Source organism: Columba livia, chromosome 13, assembly GCF_036013475.1.
Source record: "Columba livia isolate bColLiv1 breed racing homer chromosome 13, bColLiv1.pat.W.v2, whole genome shotgun sequence".
Taxonomy (NCBI): Eukaryota; Metazoa; Chordata; class Aves; order Columbiformes; family Columbidae; genus Columba; species Columba livia.
The window spans coordinates 6,239,901-6,262,075 of record NC_088614.1 but is presented as its reverse complement, the minus strand read 5'-3'; the positions used below and the strand labels follow the sequence as shown (position 1 = coordinate 6,262,075).

The following is a 22,175-nucleotide window of genomic DNA, read 5'->3' as shown; positions in this document are numbered from 1 at the left end:
GAAAAACACGTTAACAGGGTTACGACCGCAAACAGCGTAGGTCAAGATTCCCCATAAGACCGGAACTCCAATTAACACTAATTAAGACCTGCAGCGGTTCTGGCACAGCCACAGTGGTGGCACAAACAAGGGAATAAGACCCACATTTCAAAGGTAAGACATCCATTTACCTGCGATTGGCTTCCAATCCTATATCTCCATTGCACCAGGGCAGTGATCTCAGCGTAGGCTGCCAGGGCAAGCAGCTAGAGCTCCCGGAGCTACGGCTGCCACTTATGTTCTCAGAATTTGGGTTACAGCTACGGACGGACTCCTGACCGTGGCAGCAGCGTGCGGATATTCTGACAAGGGTCTAACTTCACTGTCCTCTTAACGTCTCTGTATTAACAGACAGCTGCAGGCCACGAACATCACTCCCACGTTCACACAAAGGTCAATCTCACCTGTTGAGCTCTCTTCGCTAGAGGGGTACGTGGTCTTTCCCAGGAGCAGATTCACCATGGTGGGAGAATTAGCTACTTTTAAAGGTGTCTCACCCTTCCTGTTGCTTTGATGAGGGTTCCCTCCATAATGTAACAATAATTTCACCACCTGAGAACAGAAATTGAGACTTGATGCTCACGATGTTTTGATTCCAGGTTTTTTGTACGACTTTCATAGATAACTAAAAGGGGGATGTCCTCAAGTAGCCTGTGCTCAGCACACACCTTACGGTACCAACAGTTGGCAATAAGAGTCAAAAACCAGCAACATGAACCAACGTGGGCAGGAAAGAAAGGAGAAAAACAAGACACAAAGCCACACTCCCTCCCCCAGTTCAGAAGAAGAAAGAACTGTCCCCTAGGCAGGGGAACATCAAGTAAAGCTCTCAACAGCACTGGGGCAGGGAAATTCTCACTCGCTACAGGGCTATCAGCAGCAAACCATAATAAAATAACCAGAATCTCTATGTTTGCATAGTTGGCTGTTTGAAGCACAAGTAAAAAAAAAATATTAAAAACAAAGCCATGAAATCCAGCAAAAACCAACCTTGAAGTGCCCGTTATTGGCTGCATCATGCAGCGGGGTGTCGTCATCCAAGCCCTTGGTGTTGACTTCAGCACCTGCAGCAAGCAGCTGCTTCGCGACATCGTAGTAACCGCGGTTGCACGCCTCGTGCAGTGCTGTCCAGCCTGCGAGCACAGGAACACAGAGCAGGGATGTCACCCTCGGGGGGTTACAGACGGTGAGAAGAACCCTCCATCCACAGATCGGTGCTGGTACACCAAGGGGCTTGTGGCTCTGGTGGCCAAGAAGCTCGTCTTGTTTGCCCAGTTCACCCTGGCGCAGCAGGAACCTGCAGCTCTGCCAACCCCAACAGCAGTTACATCAACCCCTTGTTTCCTTCTGGCCCACCAATGCACTACAAACAGATCATCTGCACTGCCCTGGGAAATGGAAAGGCAAAATTCTGCGGGGGAAATTAAGAGAATTGCTGATGCTGTGTGGAAAGCAGGTCTAAAATCCCTTCCCCTTCCAACTTCTTTGTAAGAGAAACACTGCTGCCCAGATCCGGACTGAGCTCCGAACTGCAGACATGGCTCTGGAACATCCCCCACACAGACCTCACAAATATTTCTGTGCTTTCCAAACAAGCGGCCGCGCACTGCAAAACAGGCCCCGGCGCAGGGAGAAACCAAACAGCAGGTCTCCACAGTAACGGCAGCTCTGGTTCTCAAACAAACCTCTGAAGAACACAGAATGAAATATTTTATCATGTTCAAACAGACTATTTTTAAGCAGAGGCTGTTTTGAAGTTTCGCAGCAAATGTGCCTGGCTCCTTCGGTATTTTGCTGATAGCGTCGTGGGAGCTCGTTCCGTTACCTTCACTTGGAGCATTAAAAAGGGGCACCTGTGACCAGAATTAATCACAACAGATACTTCAGTCTAGCGCTGATATTAATCATACAGGCAGAGGAACACGCATAGCTATTTATAGCCCCAAAATTGTGTGAAGAGAACAGCGAAGAGCAAAGTCAGGCTCTCGGACGTGCTGGAAGAAAAGGTGCCCCATGCTGATCCATCCTGCTGCTGGTGCGGGTGTGCGAACAGCACTGCTCACACCTCGCCCAGGACTCGTGTCCGTGCCCATCCCAGGCGCCTTTCCCCGCTCCCAGCACTGAGAGTTTGGCAGCACTGATGGGGAGGAGGATGACGAGGAGCAGGTGTTACCATCATCTCCTCTAACTCAGCTGCCCGGCTGGCACAGCTGGAGCCTGACCTTGTCCTTGGCACCGCTCCTGCCAGCGGCACCCCCACGTTCGGTGCTCAGAAACAGCGCCCAGAACGCTGCAGGCATCAGCCACTCAATGCTGGAGCGATGGCTTTACAAACCCACTCTTCTCAGTATTTTTGTGCACATAATTTCCCACATTTTAAGTAAAAAAAGGAGCTAAACCAGCCCATTTCCCTTTGCAAACCCCCCTCCAGACTCCCAAGACAGCACGCACGTGGAAGGGCAGGAGAAAAGGGACCAGAAAGTCACAGACACATAGTGCGGAGCCACGGCAGCCCCCAGGATCACTACGGATCCAGCCCAGCATCGCCGCCCAGCGGGAGCGCGGTCAGGGCAGACCGGGCAGCCTGGCAACTCAGCTGCCAAACTGCACCAAGGGAACCGATCTTGCTCAGGGATTTATTAGGTCAACAAATCTGCACTAGGGTATTTTTTTAAAAGGATGGCAAGACTCCTCCAAAAGGGCTACATCCTTATTATTGGTTAATTCCCTTCTTTACAAATAGCAAACCCATGTTAAAAAGTAACTGCTTTCCCTGGCAGGAGCAATTCTTGGAATGTTCAAGTGGGTGGGAAAAGGCCCGGATGGGTGTGCTGCCCTGCAGGCTGCTTACCTGCAAAGTCCTTCACATTGACATCTGCACCCTCGATGATGAGCTCCTTGATGCGCCGGGCATCTCCTCGGATGGCAGCTCGATGCAGCCGAGTCTCTCCCCGCTCGTTTCTCTTATTTACTTTATCTTTGGTTTTGGAGGCAGAGTTAGGAGTTCCCTTCTGACAAACTGTGGACTGAGAGGGATGCTTTGGTGTTGTGTCAACTGCAGGGAGGAGAGAAACAGTCAGGAATTCCAAGCAAGGCCGAAGCCCTTAGAGGGAGCTCTTGCAACACGTTTCGTGTTGCCTCTCCCCAGAACGCTCCCCGTAAGGCAACAGCGCAGACAGAGAACAGCCTGCGTGTGTCGAATGCAGATATTAATTGCAGGCTGCCAAAGCCCACCAGAGAGAGCTGCGGCCCTTGCAGGGGCTGCAGGCGATCCCACGATTTAGGGGCAAACAATGCAGCTCCCTACCCTAAAACCTCATTTCCTAAGGGAAGTGGCTTTTCCCAAGTCCATGTGAGGTCTGGCAGCCCTGGGACGAGGCTGCACATTTCCTGGGAGAGTAGTTCATCCCTCTGAGGACAACACAGCTTTTTGTCTTTTTTTTCACTTTTTTTCCCCCAGTAACAGCAACATAAGCTGCTAGATCGGTGTCAAGAACAAACTATGTGGCTAAAAGCTGCAATGTTTGTGTGTAGGCTGCAGATGTGCACAGACAGACAGCACAGTGCCTCTAAAAACTCTGCGGGGTCATGTATGCAACAGATAAAAATTACTAAAACACAAAATCCGTGGTAAACACATTCCAGCTGCTCCGCATCTCAAGTTACAGCTGCACTGCTTACGGGTCCTATCCCTCTCCACAACAAGAAACATTAAAAAACCCACAGCGGATGGTATTTTAACTTTTTTTCACAATGCTCCTTCACTGAGTCAGGCTGAGAGGCCAGTGGAAACGTGGAGCTGTGCCGTGGAGGAGGCTCCCGCGGAACCAAAGCTCTGGTTATGTGGCCAGGGCAGGCTGAGCGTGGCCCGGGGGACATCTCCTGCCACCAACGTGGTCTGGAGGAAGGAACGGCAGCCACGGCCCGTGCCCAGAGCCACAGCACAGCCGGGGGGTGCCTGTGTCCCCTCTCCAGCATCCCACCCACAGCACTGAGAGCGGGGAGACCCCATGGAGCAGCTTACAAGCAAAACCTCTGAGCAAACCCCCCTTGGGATCTCACCTGGGCTGTTTGCAGACTCTTCTGCTGTCATCTGCATAAGGAGAGCGACCTGCTGGCGCTCGGAGAGCGGGTAGCCTGCCCGGATCCCCGAAAGGCCCATTCCGAAGAGCAAGCCAGGCTTTCTGGTGGCGGGTTCCTTTTTAATTCTCTTCCGCTCGGGACCCTGCTTTTCTGTGGTGCGAGGAGACACAGAAACACAACCTGTGAATGTCGCTGTAACTGAAAAACCCACTCAATTCTGAGCAAAGCGTTAACAGCTCTCCAGCTCTGCTTCTGCATCTCACAAGTACAACGGCCTGCGGTGATGGACACATCCCTGCACTGGGGGTACCTGTGGCAGCCACATCCCTGCGCTGGGGGCATTGGTACTCGTGGCAGCCGCTGCGGTTGCAGCCGGGACATGCACCGCACAGCCGGTTCTCCCCAAACCGTCAAACAGCAGTGGGAAAGGGAGGGAGCGGGTCCTTTGCGGGGCCGCTGCCAGCATCGTACATTTCATCTTGTTCTTAGGAGTCTCCATCTCATGCCGATGGTGCTTCAAGGAGCAGACGCAACCTTGTACCACACAGCATGGACTGGAGGCATCTAAAAGCACCAGCAATGAGTGCTAACGAGATACGGGCTGACAGATTGGAGACGTTGCCATCTCATGCTCTCGTCATCACCAAACCAAGGGCTCTGCTGGCCCGGGGAGCACTGGGCTGGTCCTCTCCTCCCAAAGTGGGGGTTCCAGCCCAGCAGAGAGCACCTGCCCGCAGTCAGGGCGATGACTATTCAGCCACATCCCCTCCTGCATCTGAAAAACTCCCCAAAAAATGAGAAGGGAGGAAGAAACCCCTGTGCCGGGCTAGTCATCCCACTAATCCCAGCCTGACACTCGGTCCCCTCAATCATCCAGCTGGGATTAGCTGCTGCCAGGCCATGGGCACAGGGCCGGCCAAACCCCAGCCCTCCCTGCACTGCCAGCTGTGCTCCCAATGCCTCCCACAGCAGCCCCGCTTCCAGCTGCTGGGAACTGGTCCCTGCTGAGCACAGTGCAACTCGCTGCCTCCCTCCCTGCCCAGCTCAGCCCGGCTCACACACCCGACCTCTGCCACAACCCTGACCCTACAGCTTTTCTTGAGCACTTTTCCAGTTTTCTTTATGCAAGTACTGATCCTTTCCGCACGCGAGGGGGGTCAGCAGCCCTTCCTCTGCGCTCCTGGTTTGCTTGCTTGCGCACGCTGCCCAGCGGGAGCACAAAGCACGGGGCTGCAGAGCTGCGGTCCCACTGCAGGGATGTGCTGGTGAACAGAGTTTCGAGATGCCAGATCAGGAAACAAAAATTAAGTTTCCTTTCGTGGAGGAGAGGCAGGATATGTATCTGCAGAGCAGCACGGCAATTCTTTGCCAGCAGCCAAGCTGCATCCCTCCTACCCAGCAACTGTCCTAAACCCACAAAGCAGCAGAAGGAAGATATGGTGCGTGTGAGTGGAAAATCCGTCTTCGCTCACATCTATTTCTAAGCACCGACACAGTTTGTTTATAACCAGACTAACTGCAGGGCTCCTGCTGCGTGGAGAGTGCTGCTGCTGATATTCTTAGCAGCCATCAAAGTTCCCAAAGGCAGGTGAGCGCCTCCTCGCCCTCATATCGTGCACCCCAACACCCATTTGAATCAAGGCCAGTCTGATGCTGCTTGAAGAACCCGAACAGCAAAACACGTTGCTGCATCCTTGATGTAACGAACACACCCGACAGCCAAGCTGTTCAAAACCTCCCGCATAAACAGCAGCTCTGTTCTCAAACCGACCGCGCTTGCTTTTCAAGAGAGCAAATCCTCCCCGTGACTTTGAAGCACAAAGTAAAAATCTTTTTAACGAAAAGGAGTTTTGACTCGTGCAGCCCCCGGGTCCCACGGGCTCGGCCGCAGCAGGGGCTGGTTCTGGCCAGGACGCTGCCAGGAGCCGCGGAGGAATCCAGGGGGTTATTTATCTATCACATCAAGGCCGCACGTTCATGCTCCCCCAACGAGGAGCACAGCACTGGCCTGCTGTCCCTGCCCATGCAGCACGGCAGCTCCTCCAGTGACGGAGCACAGGCAAGGGCACCCTTCTACACAAACATCTGACTCCAAACATGCTTATTATTTTGCTGAAGGTATTTTGAGAATCCCAGAAAGTGTTAGAGGGATGATACAAGGAGGTTTGCAAACAGGTCAGTGTCTGCGAATGCTCTCCAAGAAGCAGGGCTCGGGCTCCCAGCAGCCAGGGAGGGGAAACCCCCAAAATGTATCACCAGGTCCCCAGCTCCAGTGCCCTGAAACTGAGAGGCAAAAGTGTGTGGGGACATGTGGAGGTCCAAGAGGATTTGGAACAGATCACACAGATGCTTGATGGACTAGCGGCATCCAGTCGCTTCCCCACCACCCGGCCTGTGCCCGGGGAACAGCAAATCCTGCAGCCCGCCAGCTCTAACCCGCTCTGCTCACCCAGCCCTTCGTTGTTTTGTACAAGGCGACACAGGTCACCCCACGTGGCCACCACCAGGACAGAACCTCCTTTGCCTCTGTGCAAAGTCCAGCAGCTCAGGCAAAACCACCAAGAGACAGGCTCAAACTCAACCGCTGGACTTTGTGCTGAAGTGCGGATTTCCTCGTTCATTCACCAAACCGCCAGTGGAGTGAAAGTCTCCGGCAGACGAGGGCAGCAGCGCGTGGGGACGTCTGCACCGCTCAGCTCCATTCGTGCTGCTCGCTCCTCCTGCGCTCCCTCGGCTGACGAGCCGGTGGCTCTGAAAACCTTGTCCCTGCACAAAGGTGCCACTGTCTGCTGCACTCCCGCTGCAAACGCCTCACCCAGAGCAGAGGATTTCCATCAACCCCCTGCACCTGGGAGCCTGTACATTTAAAAAATAGCAACTCTGTGCCAGGGAATCTCTCCGACCAGACAGCACAGGCCACCCCTCTTCAAATACAAGCCTGGGAAACACATCTGTGCACTGAAGGAGAATTTCAGTCTAATTCTCCAAAGCCACGTTTTGGTCGCCCTGGAAGCTGTAAGATTAAATCGGATCACAGGAAAGTGAAAGTTTTTTAATGGCTTAAAATAAAATTAAACTCAATGTGCTTACAGTAAGGAAACAAGCAGCCCGAGCAGTGCGTCCCACCGGGCACAGGGACGGCTGAGCCACAGAGGCTGCACCTTCCTACTCCTCGCTGGGCTCCTGAGCCGCCGCTCAAAGCAGGTTTGTTAAATCCCCGCTGGGGAAAGCCTGGCTTTGCTGTATGCCTCGGCTCCGCAGGCAGCTCCGGCGCCGTCCCGTGCTGCAAAGCCAGGGACAAAGATGCTCAAGGGGGTCACACACCCAGCAGCGTCATGGAAGTACAAGCAATGCACAAGCGCTGTACGTGGTGGAGGGCTGCTCTGTGCATACAGAGCCACAATTAAACGGGAACACTTTCATTAATATTACTTGGCTGCAGCAGGTTGTCAGCATGAGCCTGTGTTTGCAAAAATTGATTACCGAGTTCAACTGAACCCCCCTAAACTTCTATTAATCCTGCAGTTGCAGAAATCTCCTCCTCCACAGAACATTTAACATTAAAAAGCATGTGATCAACAAGATAAAAATAAATTGGAAAGCGACTGCTGCGCTCTCGCTCGCTGTGGTGAAGCGGCCAAGGACTCGGGCTCATGTGTGTCCCAGGGCGAAGGTGGCATCGTCTCGTCCTCACCATCAGTAGAAGTGCCAGGCAGAGTCACGGAATCACAGATGGTTTGTGTTGAAGGGACGCTCCCAGCTCCCCCAGTGCCCCCCCTGCCATGAGCAGGGACATCTTCACCAGCTCAGGTTGCTCAGAGCCCCGTCCAGCCTGGCCTGGGATGTCTCCAGGGATGGTTCATCCACCACCTCTCTGGGAACCTGGGCCAGGCTCTCACCACCCTCAGGGGCAACAATTTCTTCCTCATGTCCGGCCTGCATCTCCCTCCTTTAGTTTAAAACCATGACCCCTTGTCCTATCGCAACAGGCCCTGCTCAAGTCTGTCCCCATCCTTCTTACAGGCCCCTTTAAGTATGGAAAAGCCACAATAAGGTCTCCCTAGAACCCTCTGCTTGGCCGCACGTGAACAAAGCACCAGGAAGGCTCTGGGCTGGCTGGTCCCAGGCTAAGAGCTGCAAATGTGTTTTATTTCAACCTGGAAGACTTGACTCAGAATCTGATTTTCAGCAGATTTAGAAGGGGTAGCTGCACAAAGATCTCTGCTCAATGGCACTGAGTGCCACTGGCTCCCGCAGGCCACTCCTCTGATTAAAGGCTTTTCTGTAACACCTTGCAGCAACACAGGCAAATTAAGAGAAACACTCACAGTGGGTAAATAGCTCAGCAAACGAGAATCAAGGTTATTTTACACTAAAACCCCTTTAGCAGGGTTGTACGCATGGCAGGGGGTGTGGGGGGAAGGAGCCTCACAGCCAATGACCAGAGATGGTGTCTGGAGTGCACATGGATCCTAGCGGGAAGGAGACCCAGCGACGCGCCCAAGGAAGAACCACAGCTCCATTTAGCTATTTTTAAAGCAGCTCATGTGCTGCTTGCTTCAGCCTTGTGCAAACCTCCAGAGCAAAGCCTCAACCTGGCGCTGCTGCGGTTTAATTCGGGGATCCTGCTCGGCTCTTCCCTCGCGCTGACGCCAGCAGGAGCCGCCTGCACCAGCTTAAAGGGGAAAGAAGCAGGAGCCGAGCGGAGCTCGAACGCAGCCGGGGAACCACTTCTGCTCTCTTTAATTGCGCTAAAGCCGAGAGTCTCGGGAAAGGCAGAACAGGAGGAGGTTCCCAGGACAAAGGGGTTTGAGCATCAGTCCGCGGGTGGTTTCCTGCCTGAATTTGACTCCGGGTCACGCGATGCTCGTGCAGCTGCAATGGGGAGCACAGATCTGGGGCTGCTGGGAGCCCGTCAGCAGCTCCGTGGCGGTCCCAGCGCACGTGCTGCTTCTCACAGCAGCCCTGGGTGCTGTGCTTTGTCTGCCCTCGCCAGAGCGGGACAGAGAAGAGAGGCGGGGAAGCAGCGAGAGAAGGGCAGCGACAGGAAATCTTCTGAGATTTCTCAAGCACACCCTGTGACGCTGGCAGGTTGTGGGGACGGGAGCTCCAACCCCAAGCGGCACAGCTCCTCACTCCCCACAAACGCCTTGTGCCCTGTAATGCAAAAAGCATCTGTTTAAACTGCCCCGACATGATAACACATGCACAGAAGGTGGTACCCTCAGGAAAAATACCATTTCCAAATAAGCAGCTCACGCTGAACATCGCAGCGCTGCACAGAGAAACTGGCTCGCCGATGAGTCGGGATTTTCAACAGTGTATTTGCCGAGCAAGCACACAAACAAAAGATCAATAAGAATAAATTAGACTGGCACAGACAGCAGTAGAGACTGCATTGCACCCCCGAGAGACCGACAAGCCTCTGCTTTCCCATCCACAGCCTAGCGTGCGTAAGAGTGACTCATTTCTACTGCAGAATTGTAGGGCATAAACCATTTTGGAGCACGTCAGCTCAAGGCAGGGGAAGAGCAGGTTTAACCTGCGCGGGCAGCCCCGGCATGCAGGCGCTCACATGCTCGCAGGGCTGCGGACGTGGGGCACCGTGTGCTGAGGGCTGATGAGGAGCTGGAAGGTTTACAGCAGCACGGCTAAACACGACCCAGGCTCCACGGACAGCCCGGGGTTTGAGGAAGGCTCCGAGCGGGCGGTGATGCCGGGGTGCGGGGAGGACAGCGGCAGGGTAAGGGCAGCAGCTGTGTAAAACCGGCAGCGGCACAACGGCACCGGCAGATGCAGAAGAGAGGGGAGCAGGGGAGAAGCCGGGTGAACGCGAAACGCAAAGAGCGCAGGGAGAAGGGCAGCCAGGGCTGGCACGGCTGCATGGAGCCACCGCAAAGCAGAGAAACCAGTACTTGGGCTGGGGGAGGATGCAGGAGGAGGTGACACTTCACACCAGGAGCGCGTGGACACGCTGCGGGGCCTGCGGTGCAAACAAACCAGGGGGCAGAGACAAGGAAAGCAGGTGCCTAAAAGGAAACTGAGGAGGAAGACGAGAGGAAAAGCTGTAGTGGGGTGTTCTTTGGCAGAACAGCGAGGCATGTGCCCCGAGCCGGGCCCGTGCAGCAGTGATGCTCCTCATCTGACGGATGGAGACGGTCCAGAGCCAGAGACTCGCCCTGCACGGCTAAGCTGAAAGGATGGTGGTGACATCGGCTTTGACATGAGCGGAGGAGAGACGCTGGTGGGAGGAACAATCCCACTGGTAACACGCCAGGTGACTGTTCGTGGGGCTGAGCCCACCGTCCTCACCGCTCACCCCAGCTCCCCGGGGAGAGTGTTCCCAGGCCCCAAACCCAGCAGCTGCAGGAATTTTTAGAAGCATAATTCAGCTAGAGAGGTTTAATGCTGTGCAACAGCCAGAGGGTTTGTTTGTTTTTTCCCTAGACTTGTAGGACAGACATCAGGGTTGTGTAGAAATGTGTACATGCATATTCTTGCCAGCGTGGCCACTGGCTAACAAACTGCTGTAAGAGGAACCCAGAGGCTTATATCAGAAACAACCATCTCCATGTTAAGCACAAATAATTCAGAGAAAGACCAATTTTCAGGTCCAGACCTTTCATTTCCCATGAAAAGGAAAGAGGCAGAGGAGGGAGGATGGGGAGGAAGGCTCTGCACAGCCCAGCCAGCCCTCCCCTCCAGGAGCAGGACACCGCAGACAGCGCTGATAAAAGCTCTTGTATTAAGGAAAAAGCCATCATTGATAGATTTTTGGTTCACAGAGACACAGCACACTGCAACCTCTCACTCTGCATGTTAAGGAGGTGATTGCAGGGGGAGGAGGGAGATTTATGGCAGCTCCCGTCATAAAACGACCTGCTTTTCCGCACAGCCCTTCCCAGATGGCTGGTGCACACGGGGAGTTTCTAAGGGTGATCTGAAGGCTGGTGTTTGCCAGTCTATCCACACTGTACCAGCATTATGGAGCCCGGTTAGAAACGGAGAAGCTCTGACATTCACTCTCTCCCTGGTTGCTAGGTGAGAACAGATTCTTGACTATTTTAGTAAAAGGACTGAAATTATCCAACCAAAGAAAGACCCAATGCAGCGCAGTCCATTCGAGTCCCCCAGCTGCACACATCAGAGCGAGGCCAGCGACAGAAAACGAGCGCGGTTTAGTACGCAGATGCATTTTTTAATAAGCCAGCAATTTGCTTCTCACGGATTCCCTCGCCAGCCTCGCAACTTGTGACTAACGAGCCCGTTCCCGTGCGATGCCGCTCCAAACACTCGCGGGCATTAGGCAACCCGAGAGCCGGCTCTAGGAGAGGAGGATGGTTTAGGTCATCTGATTCATCAAGCATTTGCTAACCTAGTAATTAGCGTCACATAACATACCCGCGGGATTAGCACGAAGGAGGCTGCAAAGCAGCAGCAGTTTTAAGCTCCTGCTGACCAGACTCACGCGAACCCCGGTCCAGCAGCAGCATCTCCCCAGCCGGCTACGAGCCCCTGGGCTCCCGAGAGCCCTCCGGTGTGTGCCCGTCAGCTCAGAGGCCTGGCTGGGCTTTTGCTTCTCCCCTCTTCCCCAAAGAGCAAAACCCTCCTGTGCCCCAGCGGAGCCATGGAGCGAGCAAGAGAAGACAAGGGGCTGGGGACACCTGAGGGCTGGGGATATGGGGTATGGGGTAGTTTGGATGAAGCCTCACGAATTGCTGGAATTGCTGGAAAAAGCTGCTTTACTGGTTCAGCGGCTGCCAGGCAGCACGTTGGCTCTCAGCATGGTCTGTGCATGTGGGGAGATGGGTCTGTGGATGGGGGGAGATGGGTCTGTGGATGCGGGGAGATGGGTCTGTGGATGCGGGGAGATGGGTCTGTGGATGGGGGGAGATGGGTCTGTGGATGGGGGGAGATGGGTCTGTGGATGGGGGGAGATGGGTCTGTGGATGTGGGGAGATGGGTCTGTGGATGCGGGGAGATGGGTCTGTGGATGGGGGGAGATGGGTCTGTGGATGAGGGGAGATGCCGCAGGAGCGAGAGGAGAGGGAGGAGAAGTCCCAGGCACAGAAGGAGGTTCACAGCTTTATGCATTTTTTTTTTCCTACAGACTGTTTAGTTAACTCTGAGGAATCCAAGAGTCAGAATTGTTGCTCTAGAAACCATTTTGAAGGAGATAATTTTAAAAGATTTTTCACTGAACCTTTGTACCCAAACCACATACTTGAGAGCAGCGCTGGGCACCAGCACCTCCCGCAGCCCACGCCAAACCCCCTCCCTGCGCCAACACACTGGGGCGGCACTGGGAGCACTGGGTCGGGATCAGGGTGCAGGAAAAGCACACTGTGCTGGGGGCGGGTGCTGCAAGCAAAAATATCAAGAATAAAATCACGTGCTCGCTCGTTTTCTGAATACGTCAGCACTCTGCCAGCAGCGCACACTGAGCCAGTGCAAGGGGTGGGCTGCAAGGGCGAGGGAAAGGAACGGCCGAGAGCAAAGCAGAGGGACAGACCTGTCCCCAAACACACCCCTCTCCTGGGGACACGGCGGTGCAACTGGAAAAGCCGTCCCAGTGACGGGTGGCACTGGTGCTCAGGATAAATCCTGTGGGTGAAGGTTTGCAGCCATGGGGGATGCAAACAAGGCCGTGAGGGAGGTGGGATCTCCCACACCAACAACCCGCCTGCTTTGCCCATTCCATGGCTGGCAAACACCCCAGGGCTCCCACAGACACCCCTGGGAGGGCTTGGGGACCCATCATGGCGAGGGAAACCCAGCACAGAGCTCTCATGTGCCACACAGTGTGCACAGGTCACCGCTGAGCCAGGGCTACCGGGGAAAAAGGAACAGAGATGCTGTACTAAGGAAGAGGAGTCACTGCAACAAATCAGGATGAGGGACTCATGCTATTGTTTAAACATTTAAAGAGGGGAAAAAATATCGCACTACAGGCAAAAAGAGAGCTCTCTCAGCTCCCACATCCTTATGGCTAAATTCCAAGTGGCTGTGGAACAACCAAGCAAAATGACCCTCAAATGCACACAACAGCCTGTGTGCAGCAGCCCAGGAAGCAGTGACCGCGTTACGTAAACCATCAAAGGTCAACTCTGCAACCGGCACAGTGAATATTGATGTTGCAATCCCACTTCTCACAAGAGCCGAAATCAAAGTTTAGGAACAGAAGGAGAAAAAGCAGCTTCCGCCTGGGAAGGAGAGGGACTGGGGGCTGCAGCCCCTTCGGTGGGGACAGAAGCCCATCCTGCAGAGCCTGCTTGAGTGTGCGCTGCCGGACGGGTGTTGTTAGACCAGGGCCACTCTCATCACAATGCACAGGTTCAGGAGATTCCCTCCATCCCTGTTTGACGCGGGGCAACTTCTGTGCACCCACAAATACAAATACTATTAAAGGAAAGCCGGCCTGGAGCCCAAGCAAGCAACAGAAGGACCTGTAACGCCCCATGGTTGCAATGGGGTGGTGCAAGAGGGGAGCAAGGTGCCAGCTGAGGTTTCTCCCACCTCAAGCATTTGATTCCTGGAGTGAAAGATCTCAAAGAAGAGACAGAGGCTCCCCTGCTGCTCCCTCCTCCCCACCGAGACTTGCCTCCACCTTTCCAGCGTTTGTCCAGCCCAGGTCACCTTTAAATGTGTCTTTGAGTGCAAAGGCCCCTGCAGGGAGCATGGATGAGGAAGAGGAAGATGTGTCTGAGGATGGAGAGCGACACAACTGCTAAGGCAGGGGGTAACACGGGAGTGACTGCAGGGACATCTGGGGCTGCACCCTGTGGCCGCCCCAGCAGCACCTACCCCAACCCTGCTGTTTGCCCTGGAATTCGGCTCCTTCCCGCTGCCCCTGGCACCAACATTTCCAACATGTCCACTGCGGAGAGAGAGCAGAGCCCTGTGAGCAGCGGTAAGTGCTGCTGGGGGAGCCCTGCGTGACATCTGAGCTGCCACAAGGGTCAGACAGCCCTGAAGCAAGTTTGGGTTTAAATTCTCAAACAAGTATTGAACGTGGCAGAAACACCCTTGACAAAAAGCAGCAGCTATGGGCTCTGGCTGATCAGCTCTGCCTTGCCCTGACTGCACTTTTCTCCCCTGAATTTATCCCAGTGCGGGATAACAGTGCTGAAGGCCCCTCCACCCTGCGTGTCTGGAGAGGGGCAGGATCACCCATGTCTGTAACCCCGTCTGCTCCCCACGGCTGGGTCACCCCTTCTCACACACCTGCAAACCCCCGTTTATTCACTCTGCGATGCACTTGTCCATCCACATGCCACGAATGCAAAACTGAACCCTCACCCTGCAAACCGCCATCAGTGTGAGCTGTTTAATGAAATGAATTAGCGTTGTGATTTCTCTCCCGACAGGGAGTTCAGCAACTGAGAAAAACACCACTCCGTGCATGGAAACTCCCAGAACTGCGGGGACAGGCTCAGGACGTGCCACCGTGAACAGCCCCACGGCGGCTGCGGGACATGGGCGGCACTCGCAGCTCTGAAAATCCGCCCTCCCCAATTCTGAACCGGAGGAGAGCGGTAGCAGCTCACATGGGCTAACACAGCACGTCCGACCGTCCCAGAGCAGAGCAAACGCAGCGTTTTGACCATTTCTAAGCACATTCCCAACTTGCAGCCCAGTTTATCTCTTTGCACCATTTGTGATCCTTACCAGAACTATTTCCAAGTGCAGACTTCCCAGAAATGTACAGAAAGAGCCTACGTCAGCCTCTGGCTGTAAAGCCATAGCTAAGCCCCTCACAACCAAATACTATTATTTTCTCCACATCAGAGCTTTCCTGCGGCTCTCCCCAATTGTTTTATAAATCAAACAGCCCTTTCAGTGTCTCTGTAGCTATGTGGGGCCACGGTGGGCAAGACCCACGTGTACTAGCCACTCCTCTGCCACAAGAAGTGACTTGCTCAACCGTGACACAGCCGGGCTGGACACCCACAGCAGCACCGTGCCCCCCAAAACCAGGAGTGTATTGCAGCCGTGTTGCCCAGTGCTGCTGCAACCGCCAAAGGAGCCTCGGCAGCCCCCAAAACCAGGGCCAAATGGTCACCTTAACGTCCCCACGGTCCCAAGGACCACCCGCACGGGCCCCAAAACGCCGACCTGAACACCCCTTTGTGCCCAGGCAGCCATGTCACCGAACTCACAGTTCCAGCCATCGCTGGCACCTCCAGACAGGTTTGCGGGTGTTTGACATCACCCTGTGCACACACCAACTGGAATTAATTGTTCACCTTTAAGACAGCGAAGTACTAAAAGTTTAAAACCCCAAAACAACAAAGCATGGCTAGAGAGGTATACACAGATATATTTATATAGACATACACGTATGTATCAGGTTTACTTTAGGCAGATTCACGCAATTTTTTTTCCTGCCCCCCCTTTTTTTTTCTTTTAAAAAGTTGTCACTTTTATTCTCTCATTTTCCAAGTTCTTACTGGCAGGCCCAGCACTGCTTCTTGGCTTGTTCATGAACCAGACCAGTTAGAAACGGAGGAGAACAGATCGCCAGCCAAAGGAAGGGCTGTCTCCTCACACAGCCATCTCTCCGCTAAATATTTTATTAAGAACATAAGGGCCTTAATGCACTGAGCTCCAGATGTGTTTGTGCATACTGCAGCTAGTCATCCTCGTGTCCACACGCCTCTTCCTTCAATTAAAAAATACAGGAAATTCGATAGAACACTTCAGTATGGATTGCTTGTACATGGGACACCGGGTGCTCCCCAACACTCACATTTCAAGGGTGGACTATGTCATTTCTATAGGCATAATATGTCATTTCTGTACCTGTATCCGAGTCTTTTTGATCTCCATTTGTTCCAACAGTGAAAGGCAACTTCCGTTTGGTCGCTCGCTCTTTCACCTCTTTGCCGCCATCGCTCCGGTCCAACTTTGGAGTCTTGGTTAGAGAAACTTTATCTTTATCCTAGAAAGAGAAGAGACCAGATTAACAAGCGCCTTCCCAGACCGTGTCCACCTGACCCCTTTCCCAAAGTCTCTTTTATTCGTGTGGCTTTGGATTTGAATGTGCGCTGAGGTGCAGCAGGTGATGCTGGGGCTGCTCAGGATGAGCAGCTGGAAGAAATTATGAAGAAACACCCTGAGCGACACAACATCACCAAGTATTGAGACAGCAACAGTGAGAGCTGGTACACAACTCAAACTTCAAGAATTCAGCATGCTGAGAATATATACAGACTGAAGTCACGCACTTGTGTTTCTGCTGTTGGAGACACAGAATTATTTTGAGCAAGAGCTGCTGGTTTGAAAACTGTGCCACTGCTCTGGAAACAAGGGCAGAACGAGCAGCTTTGTGACAGATCTGATTTCAATAACCCAGCAAAACCCAGAACTTAAGCTTTAAAGTTAGATTAAGTAAAAGAATCTCAATACATTAAATCATGCCAGACCATCTCTGGAAAATCAGATAAGCAAATGTGACTAAAATTCCCGTGTTTAGAGCGGCTGGGTCATGCTGTGTGTGCAGACCCAGGTCCCGGGTGGCTCCAGTGCCAGCGGTCACAGGATCGCAGTGTCACCGCACACGCTGCTCCTTCCCCTTCCCCAGCTTCTCTCTGGCGACCAGACTGTGCCCGTAGATTAAAGAGAAACGGTTCACTCAGACCAACAGGTTCTTCTCGCGTGTCCCTGGTGCAATGGGCAGTGTGACACCCCCGGCTGCGCCCCTGCTCGCCCCCCCTCACTCGCCCCAGTGAGCGTGAAAAAATGGGCTGGGGAATCCCTTTTTTGGTAAAACAAGCTAAACAAACCTGTCTGACAGCAGCTCTCGCGGCCAAGGCATGTTTAGCTTCAGGTGCACAGAATTGTCTTTCGGAGCCCGACGAAGGGCAGCCCCGCTCGAGAGCCCATCCTGGCACGGGAGCCAGTGGAGCAACGGGACTAAGTCACAGCAGCCAAAATAAACACACCGGCATTTCGTTTAAACGCTCCGGATTTAAATGCTGTTGTCTTTTTTTTTTTTTTCTGACGTGAACAAAACTCATTCAATTCCATCACCAGGTGCTGCTCGGAGCAGCTCGAGGTGTAACCGGTGCCAGGGACCATAGAGCATCACCCGGGACCCCCTGTTGCAAGCAGGTCACTTGGTCTGGCCTTTCCTTCCCTGGTTTAGTACAAGTTTAACACTCAAATCCCACTAACTGCATCAGTGCTGAGCACCCCGAGTCTGTGTCGATGTGGGTAAAGCACCATCTTCCCAGGGTGTAACGACTGCAGGGATGTGGCCCCAGCTTCCCCCTCAAAAACCCCAACTGCACTTCAAGACAACCATCAGCCCAACAATTTTTACCCTTAAAAGTCAAGGTCTGGGACAAAGAACATAAAGCCAGGGAAGCCCATGCGCTTGTCTCTTCCTCTGCTGCCCACGCCAAGGGCACCAGCACCACCTGAGCTGCTCCGCCATCGTGAGCCGCGGCATCAGCCACAAAGTGCTGGCGAAACCCGGCAACGATTCCCACTCTGGAGGTGCGTTTGCACCTCTCACACCTGACCTGCAGCTCGGGACTGCCAGCACCACGCAGTGACAGCCCCGGGGCAGAGAGGCCCCTCTGCAAGACCCCGCGGTGGATCAGTCCCAGCCGACAGTTCACAAGTGGACACGTCCCTGCCGCAGCCGTGCTCGCTGTCTGGACGGGAATTTCCTCACCCCGACCCTTCGAGCAGGTTGTTCCACCCCTGTGTCAGTGGGAGTGATGGTTTTAAACTAAAGGAGGGAGATTCGGGCTGGACATGAGGAAGAAATCGTTGCCCCTGAGGGCGGTGAGAGCCTGGTCCAGGTTCCCAGAGAGGTGGTGGATGAACCATCCCTGGAGACATCCCAGGCCAGGCTGGACGGGGCTCTGAGCAACCTGAGCTGGTGAAGATGTCCCTGCTCATGGCAGGGGGGGCACTGGGGGAGCTGGGAAGGGCCCTTCAACCCAAACCATCTGTGATTGACTCTGTGACACTCTGCCTGCTCTGGCAGCAGTGGGCAGGACAAGGTTGAGCCCCAGCCCCCCCGTGAGGTCTCCTACACCCCAGCATTTCTTCCACACACCGGTTTCATGTTGAGCACTCCAACAAGAGATCAATTGTGCTCAATGCAAAAAAATACATTTTTTTCATTGTCTGTTACCTTAAAACAGATTTCAGCAGGAGCAAACCCATCTCATCGTGTCCTCTGCTGCCCAGAACACCCTCTGTCTCGTGCAGACCCAGCGGGGGCACCAGCCAGCAGCGCCGCTGCTCCCGTACCCCACTTAAAAGCAACGGCTTGTTTACGACACAGCTTCTCTAAAACTCTCCTCATCTTTGGATTTGGCTGCTGTGGAGCGAAAGCCTGAACCTGTGGGCACGGGTGGGCTGTGGAGCCCACAGCCAGATTGCTCATCTGCTGTGTCAATGTCATATGGGATCTCTGCACACCCGGGAACAAGATAAAGCGCAGGACAGGTAAAAATGCAACTTACTGTACAAAGTTATCGCAATGTTGTTCAAAGCTCCATGTCGGAGGCAAGACAAAGAAGACGGGAATCAGGCAAAAGCCATTCCTGGTCAGCCGGGGAGCCCCCCATGGAAATGCCATGTGCACCCAGCTGCGAGCTGCCCGGCCAGCACCTTCAGCAAGATTAACATCAAGGAACGAAGGAAGTGGCGGCAGTCCCAGCACTGCTTTGAAGATTAATTTGTACAGTAGCAGAACGATAACCTTCTATACTAATTGGAGCCAAGAAGACCCAAATTTTGCTCCTCCCTGGAAAGCAGCGATGTGCAGCTGTTGCAGTGAAACCCCCACAGAGAAACTAAGGCAGACCTGGAGACCCATATTCCTGAAAATATGGTGCATTTTAAGTTTTACTTCTCTAATAGTTTCTGATTTTGTAATGAAGAATGTAGTATTTTTCTTGAGTAAAACCTGCCTTCACTTTTAGGTCATCTCCTGTTCAAAGTTAAGCTCAGACTCATCTGAAAGGTGCAAGAATCAGGTTTCACAAAAGGAGTAAACTCAAATTTGTCAATGTTGGAGAGAAGCTTGTATGAACATCTGTGTGTAAGACAGGCCCAGGGCTCTTGAAGGCCGGGATAAGGTAAGTTTGGAGAATGGGGGTGCTGGGTAGCTCAGCAACAGAAACAAGTTCCCTCTGTTGGTGTTGACAAAAGCTACTTTAGCAAAGGGCAGAGAGCAGACCACAACTTCAGGAAAACCCCTGCTGTCACATTACGTTATTTGTAAGATTTACTATATGAATAACCAAACCCACCTTGAGTTGCACTTGCTGCAAGTAAAAGATGCATCAAAAGGCACTGTCAGGGTTTGGAGCACGAACTGATCAGGAACCGGCCCCAGCAGCTGCCCAAGCCGCGATGCTCCGATGATGCTTAACTGTGTCTGTGCTGACTGCAACGATCGCTCATCAGCAAGAGAGACCTGATACCAACCTGCTCAGGTCATTAACGACACGTTTGAATAGAAGCCACTTCAGCTTACTGTCCAAACATTTGTTTGCAAAGCAAAACCAAACAGGCAGCATTTTAGACGCAAATATCTGCCACATACAAACACATGCAAAGAAACGTGTGTTTCCAGCAGAGCAGCTGAGCTATGTGTGGCTGTTTTGCAGCTGTAGGCAGCAGGGCTGACCGGGGCTGTGCCGCCAGCGCCCGCACAGACCCGAACCACACAGACCCGAACCACACAGACCAGCACCGCACAGACCAGCACCGCACAGACCCGAACCACACAGACCAGCACCGCACAGACCTGCACCGCACAGACCTGAACCACACAGACCAGCACCGCACAGACCTGCACCGCACAGACCAGCACCGCACAGGCCAGCACCGCACAGGCCAGCACCGCACAGACCTGAACCGCACAGACCCGCACCGCACAGACCTGAACCACACAGACCCGCACTGCACAGACCTGCACCGCACAGACCTGCACCGCACAGACCTGAACCGCACAGACCTGCACCGCACAGACCTGCACCGCACAGACTTGAACCACACAGACCAGCACCGCACAGACCTGAACCGCACAGACCTGCACCGCACAGACCAGCACTGCACAGACTTGAACCACACAGACCAGCACCGCACAGACCAGCACCGCACAGACCAGCACCGCACAGACCTGAACCACACAGACCAGCACCGCACAGACCTGAACCACACAGACCAGCACCGCACAGACCTGCACCGCGCAGACCTGCACCGCACACACCTGAACCGCACAGACCAGCACCGCACAGACCTGCACCGCACACACCTGAACCGCACAGACCAGCACCGCACAGACCTGCACCGCACAGACCTGCACCGCACAGACCTGCACCGCACACACCTGAACCGCACAGACCAGCACCGCACAGACCAGCACCGCACAGACCTGCACTGCAGCCCCGCTGGAGCCCGCGCTCACACCAACAAAACCTGACTCACGGCCCAGCCTCTTCTGCAAAGACTTGCATTACCAGCAATGGAAATCCCCACAGCCCTTTGTTCTCCAAAATGAAAGTATTTGAAGTTGCAGCGCTAGTAAAAAAATAAGCAGCAAGGAACAAAAGCGGCGCCGGTCACCTGGGAGAAGCCCAGAAGGACTGAGGGCTCTAGCGCGGTGCCCCTGGGCGATGCCCGCGCCGACCTTACACACCACACTGCTGCCTTGGGCAAAACAACCCATGCTGCAAAAAACCAAAATGCTGGGAGAGCAGGAGCTTCCCTGCACTAACGCAGACAGGAGTCAGTCGTGTCCTGAACAGGGCTCTGCCGTGGGGGAAGAAACTGGGCAGAACGGTTTGCACCCCACGTTACAAACAGGGATGGACAGCGTTTTTACCCAGAGTATGGAGCCACCTGGAACTGAAGCCCCGCTTCCACGTGCTTCCGGCTCCAGGTGTGTAAGAAATACCCTGCGATGCCCACGGGCTGCTGGTCTCCTCAGAACATCGCTTTGCAGTGTCTGTCACCCTGAGCTCCAGAGTGCCGGGCCTGGTGGGTGCTGCACACACAGCCTGGCACAGGGAACACCCGACAGCCCAAAGCGCTTCAAGAAGAAACGAGAAATGAAGACTATGTTCCCTTTTCTGGAACTGGGAGAAGAGGGAGGAGCAAAAGCAAAAACTTTTTTGAACGACAGGAAAAATAATGAAATGGGACCAAAATGTATTCATACAACTAAAATTACTAGGGATAAAAGGTGTAGTAGTTTTTCCCCTTCACTCCTGCGGAAGCAAACTGAGTTTGATCCAGAACGGGTACCAGTGAGGTACCGTGACCCCCAGCGAGGTACTGTGTCCCACAGTGAGGTACCATGACCCCAATGAGGCTTCCTCACTGAGGACCCACCACCCATCATGCGGGCGCAGGGGACGGCAGCACCGTCAGTATTTCCCCAACACTGCCTGCCTGGTTTGCTCAGTTACTACGAGCACATCCAGAACTGAGGGCCAAGTGCTGTTCTGCTCGGTGTTCAACCGCTGCAGCAAAAATGCAATTTGGACTATGCAAGCGGGAGTGTTTTGCCATAAAGAGACAACTCCTCTGCTGCAGCCCCCGAGCAGCCAGTGTGACTGCACAGCCAGCGGTCCCGGCACATCAGGAAATGGTTTCGACGACTGGTATCACTCTTGCTGCGATGCTCTGCTCAGCCTAAGTCATGAGTAATCTGCGTCTGGTACATTTGTGCATCTACACCAGAAAGAAGTATTATTCATATATGGTATACATAATTTTATAAACCCCTTCAGATTGAACTCAAGCAGAAGGAGCCCCCGGGGCCGCCCAGCGCCCGCCCCGGGCAGGCTGTGAGCAGCCTTATAAGGCCGGTAGAGCCCGACCGGCCACCCCGCCAACCCCAGCAGAAACAGCTCCTTGCTCAGCAGCAGCCACGCACATGAAGCATCTGACACCGTCAGCCCCGGAGGGCAACACAGACACGGTCTTTAAACCACTCTGCGCTCGTGGCTGTGCCAGTGCAAACGACATCTCACTAGTTACCGCGTCCTTCACATGAGAGGGCAGGGAGCAGAGCTAGG

General features: G+C 53.9%; 1 protein-coding gene across 6 annotated transcripts in view; it reads right to left on the bottom strand.

Moving 5' to 3' along the window:
• The window catches only part of ANKRD11 (ankyrin repeat domain containing 11), a 136,871-nt gene that overhangs the window by 11,486 nt on the left and 103,210 nt on the right, over positions 1–22,175 (bottom strand). For 5 of the 6 annotated variants that reach the window (XM_065028721.1, XM_065028719.1, XM_065028722.1 and 2 more), the window contains 5 exons: positions 15,925–16,063; positions 4,102–4,272; positions 2,891–3,094; positions 1,030–1,172; positions 444–591 (listed from right to left, as the gene is read on the bottom strand). In XM_065028721.1, coding sequence (XP_064884793.1) covers positions 444–591; positions 1,030–1,172; positions 2,891–3,094; positions 4,102–4,272; positions 15,925–16,063 — 805 coding nt within the window. The other variant, XM_021290650.2, reaches the window with a different exon arrangement.